This window comes from Penaeus chinensis, chromosome 33 (assembly GCF_019202785.1).
Source record: "Penaeus chinensis breed Huanghai No. 1 chromosome 33, ASM1920278v2, whole genome shotgun sequence".
NCBI classification, from domain to species: domain Eukaryota; kingdom Metazoa; phylum Arthropoda; class Malacostraca; order Decapoda; family Penaeidae; genus Penaeus; species Penaeus chinensis.
Genome location: NC_061851.1, coordinates 2,791,890 through 2,796,889, shown reverse-complemented (window position 1 = coordinate 2,796,889; position 5,000 = coordinate 2,791,890). Strand labels below are relative to the sequence as shown.

Sequence of the window (5,000 nt, the reverse complement as noted above, 5' to 3'; positions counted from 1 at the left end):
GTGGCGATGGCGAGCATTGCGCTGGGGAAAAAATACCTTGGATGGAGGACTCGAAATGTTATTCTCCTCCTGCTGCTGTCCAGTGTCTTTTTCTCCCTCTATTGGTTCAAAGTCGCTCACATTGGTCTCAATAAGGAATGTTTATGGGGGGTAAGTAAACAACCCTGATGTCCATGTCACGGAAGTTATTTCCTTGCGCAGGATGTTGATTGTCAATTTGTTTCCTAGATTGACCAAAGGAAGTATATTCAGGATATGAAACACAGACGTTGAAATAACAAGACCTTCTCTACAGCTTTCCAGATTTAAGCCCTCTGACTGCCCATGCGAACACCCTCTGTCCTTCCCTTCAGGTATCGCCGTGGATGCACAGGATAGCCAACTCCATGATCCTTCGGCAGGACAAGGTGGTGGAGCAGCCTATCCAGCTGGACGGGCTGTCGCAGCGGCTGGTCAAGGAGTCCCTGGGGTTCCTGGCTCAGCGCGCCGAGGACGACAGACCGTTCTTCCTGTTCCACTCCTTCGCTCACGTGCACACGCCCATGTTTTCGGCGCCGCACAGGACGGGCGTCAGCAAGCACGGAAGGTACTTGTGCGGTGTGGCAGGGAAAGCATAACCAACAGAATATATATATATATATATATATATATATATATATATATATATGTGTGTGTGTGTGTGTGTGTGTGTGTGTGTGTGTGTGTGTGTGTGTGTGTGTGTGTGTGTGTGTGTGTGTGTGTGTGTGTGTGTGTGTGTGTGTGTGTGTGTGTGTGTGTGTGTGTGTGTGTGTGTGTGTGTGTGTGTGTGTGTGTGTGTGCCCGTACTATAATCCTGTTCCAGCTACGGCGACAACGTGGAGGAGATGGACGAGGGCGTCGGGGCGCTGATGGACGCCCTCAGGGAGCTCGGCCTTGAGGACAACACCATCGTGTACTTCACATCAGACCAGGGCGGCCACCTGGAGGCCATAGATTCTGAAGGACGCCGCATTGGGGGCCACAACGGTCGCTTCAAGGGTACGAATGAGAGATGATGGCCACTTCGCAAAACGTTTCAATGCAGCACTCCCTTGCATTTCCAGCGATATTTAAATAGCTAGCTTATTTCCGTGCGACATACTATCCTTAATTTGTTCTTGTTAACAGGAGGGAAGGCAATGGGAGGAACCGAGGGAGGCATCAGAGTAGCGGGTATCTATCGCTACCCGGGGCATTTACCAGCGGGCACTACTCTTGACACCCCAACCTCTCTCATGGACCTGATGCCCACCGTGCTGGACTTAGCAGGGCTTCCTCCCGTGCACGATCTCGTCCCTAGGACACCTCAAAAGGTAGCCGTGATCTTCCTCAACAGTCGGGCAAAGAGGAATCTATATTTATGTATTCTAAAACAAGGTTAGGAGTAACGGCCAACACGCCACATTAAAAATCACAGCACTTGTAAAGCGATTATTCCGACTGTGTTTGTATAAATTTCAAAACTATCACCTTTTGAGTTTATCAAAAGGAATCGTACGATGAGTATATATTACAAAGTAACATATATAAAAAAATATAAACTAACTACACACAAATATTCAGTGCATACGTGCCGTGCATTTATTTATTTGTTTGTCCACCTGTTCGCCTATTTACCTAACCCTTATTTTGACCTCGCAGGACCTGGATGGAGAGAGCATCGCTGACCTGCTTCAGGGCGAGAGCCGCTCCCCCGCGCAACCTCCTCGTATTTTCCTGCATCACTGTCGCAATCAAATTCATGCTGCCAGGCTTGTTGCAGGTCATTTGCTCATCCTATGAATTGCCTTGATAATTGGTTTATTATCAATTTAATTACTGTTATACCCACTGGTGTGTTTAATCATATTTCTGAGGGGACGAATGTCTTCTGCGATCTCTGAATTCTTGTTATTTTATTGGTACAGATGGCCACGTCTACAAAATGTACCTATACAAGCACAAGTGGTTCCCGGGGAGCACACAGTGTGGCTGGGGACACACCGTGGGCTGCCACTGCTCTAAGGACAAGATGCATGACCTCACCGAACAGCCTGAACTCTATGACCTTGTTCGTGATCCCTACGAGGACCATGACCCTATCAGCCCGGAAACGGATGAGTGAGTGTTTCTGTTTTTGATCTGTGTAATTATAATTTGATGGAAGCGTAACTAACTTCCAAATTTAAAGTACAGCATAAGAGTGTTGCGCATGCTTGATTTGAATATATATTCTGGCGAAGAAGGAACGTATCCAAAATAAACATTGCATAGCACATAACTAGATTCACACAAGAAATATCATATAAGAAGTGGGTGCTGATTCCAAATGCATATTACGGAAGGGCTATAGATGTATAACGAATTCGAGCTTATCAATCCTTTACATAATCATCTATAGTCATATTGTGATTATCGAGATTAGAGGCAAATGTGTGTGTGACCATCTTCCAAGGTCATTAATCATTCATTGTATGTATGTGTACATGTCTCCTTACATATGCGTCCTGTGCATGCATTCGCAGGTACAAGAAGGTCGTGGGCGCCCTGATGCAGCACTTGGGCGAATGGAACCGCACCGTCCACTATCCGACGCCGCAGCTCGCCTCTCGCCTAGACATCGCCTGGCTGCCTTGGAAGCAGCCCATTTGCTTCAACTGCTAGCTGGTTTTTCCGTCGCTACCTGCTAGCAACTCTTGTCTGCGTCAACTATTTTTGTTTGTAGTTTGTCTAGTTCTGTTGCTCGGTTATTTACGTTTGCTTCAACTCTCAACTTGTTTCAAGCTACCCGAGTTTCCCGTAAAGGAATATCTAAAAAATGGCAATGACCGCTGTGATTGTATCAACAAGCTAGTAAAATTTGAAATAAAACTATGTGTATGGATTCCTGACAAAATGGTTTTGAACCGTGAGAGCATACGGACTTACTGATGAAATGAGCCCGGCACTGCATACAAGCAGGTCGTCTGGGTATTGATATATCTAAGTGTCGACCAAACTAAGGATGCAATAACGTCGCAATTAAATATGATATAAAAAAAAAATCGCCGGTAGGGATGTCAAAATTGGCATTGGTAACATTAAGGTAGGTTTACTCTTCTTAGCTGGTAGGCCTAGTTCATTTTTGCAGGACAGTCGCTTCTCACCCGGACAATGACAAATACTATTTTCCCGAAAGAAATGACGAGGCAGTGATCTGAAATATGTAAAGTACCAGGTTGTTTGTTCATGGAACACGTATATCATGGTAGTAACATGTTATAGTTTGTATTGAAGTTATACATGTATATAATATAATATAATAAGTTTACTTCACTAAGAATATACGTTACCGACATAAATATTATAGTGATTGATTTGCAAATGGCTTAAGGCATTGTTTAAACTGAAAACAAATGACTAATAGGCAAGCTCAAATACCGAGATTGCATCTGATGACATTGGATATAGCACTAGAGGTAAAACAACATAGTTAAAGCGAAAATCAATTAGAACTTAGATATACGATCGAACACATTTATTTCTAGTAGGTGAATTAATGCTATACTCACTCACTAGAGGTATAGACTGGGAAGAATTCAAACATTTAATTAACCTTATATCACTGAGATTATATAACAAAGGCAGACACATCTGCCAAGTGTTATATAACCTATTTGGCAATACATCTTGTATAGTTATGTTTATATTGACCTAGGTCAAGATAGTCAATGGCCAAGCAATAAACTGTATAGAATTTCGTAACCAAGGCTGTTCAATCGAAAATCCGTTTACTGTGTGTGTTTGCAATGGCCTCTAGCACTCACATGATAAAAACAGTTGAAATCTCACGTAGAACTTGCTCCGAGTTGTCACTGACTACCACACTACTTGGGTCTGTACAAGAACTATCTTAAAATCTCAAGGGAAAGGTCCTTAGTCCCTTAAGTGGATCAATGCCCCGCTCTGGCTAAAAAGTGTAAATACCTTCAAGCTTGCCAATCGTTATATGGATATGACGCTAGATGTCAGCATACTGTTCCTTGAAGTAAACAAAGTCGTAGTAATAAATGTGAACCATTTCTGCAAGTCTTTAACCGCCAAGCTTCCACAGCTAAGAAATAATTAAAGGAAATTATAGGTTAACACTAGAGCAAATACTGGATCAGTGAGACTACCCTGCAACTAACTTTATTGACTATCAAAAATGATTAATGCACGACAGGTAAAATAACGCCCATCAATTATCAAGGTCAGCATGTGACAAATAGTGTACTGACACTTGGCAGGATCTCACACGTTATCAGAATCATATGCTTGGAAAACTTGACTAATGTGATAAAGGTCTGACCTGTTTTCACAGAAAAATAGCATTTATTACATAAGAAGGAATAAGAAAATGCTGAGAAACTAAGCTCGGTTACAGGTTAAACCGACAGGTCGCCGGAACAAACAACAAAAAAATAACTTAAGTGTTAACTTTTCAATAAAAGGATAAGACTGAACAGTTGTACACTATATTATATGTAGTATATTGGGAACTATTGAATACTTACTATATACTCTGAATTTGTAAACGTATTACCGTAATGTAATGTTATGCCCGTATATAGAACGCACCAAAACCTTGTCTACGGATGTACGTTAGACATATGGGAAAATCAGGACTGAGCAAAACTAAATATTAATTATTACGGTTGCTGAAATATTGTTTTTGTAACATAAATTCAAGATATATACACATGTATCCTAACCCGAGAAAATTAATACAGCATTTGTCTGAACTATCGTCTACTATAATGACTCTTCAGACAATCACTAAGGGTTTAGAGTCATCAGCAGGGTTCATCGTGTAGAAATGCACGAGGGAATCACATGGCAGGGTCTTCAGGTCCTAATTGGCACCAAGTATTGACTCGATAAAGGTTTGGGGCCTATTATCCTCCACGTCCGTCTGGCTGGATAGCAGAATATCCTCCTATCCAAAGCCTTGATCGCATACGGCTAGTTAGTGCTGGCGACCT

General features: G+C 42.3%; 1 protein-coding gene across 2 annotated transcripts in view; it reads left to right on the top strand.

Moving 5' to 3' along the window:
- The window catches only part of LOC125043276 (arylsulfatase H-like), a 9,944-nt gene that overhangs the window by 4,914 nt on the left and 30 nt on the right, over nucleotides 1–5,000 (top strand). Inside the window, exons 6-14 of one of the 2 annotated variants that reach the window (XM_047639291.1) lie at nucleotides 1–150; nucleotides 354–586; nucleotides 842–1,017; nucleotides 1,147–1,331; nucleotides 1,660–1,780; nucleotides 1,926–2,118; nucleotides 2,523–2,682; nucleotides 4,311–4,316; nucleotides 4,542–5,000. The exon at nucleotides 1–150 is cut by the window's left edge and continues 21 nt beyond it; the exon at nucleotides 4,542–5,000 is cut by the window's right edge and continues 30 nt beyond it. In XM_047639291.1, coding sequence (XP_047495247.1) covers nucleotides 1–150; nucleotides 354–586; nucleotides 842–1,017; nucleotides 1,147–1,331; nucleotides 1,660–1,780; nucleotides 1,926–2,118; nucleotides 2,523–2,661 — 1,197 coding nt within the window. In that variant the 3' untranslated portion in view covers nucleotides 2,662–2,682; nucleotides 4,311–4,316; nucleotides 4,542–5,000. Of the gene's footprint in view, nucleotides 151–353; nucleotides 587–841; nucleotides 1,018–1,146; nucleotides 1,332–1,659; nucleotides 1,781–1,925; nucleotides 2,119–2,522; nucleotides 2,835–4,310; nucleotides 4,317–4,541 lie in introns of those variants that run through there. The other variant, XM_047639290.1, reaches the window with a different exon arrangement.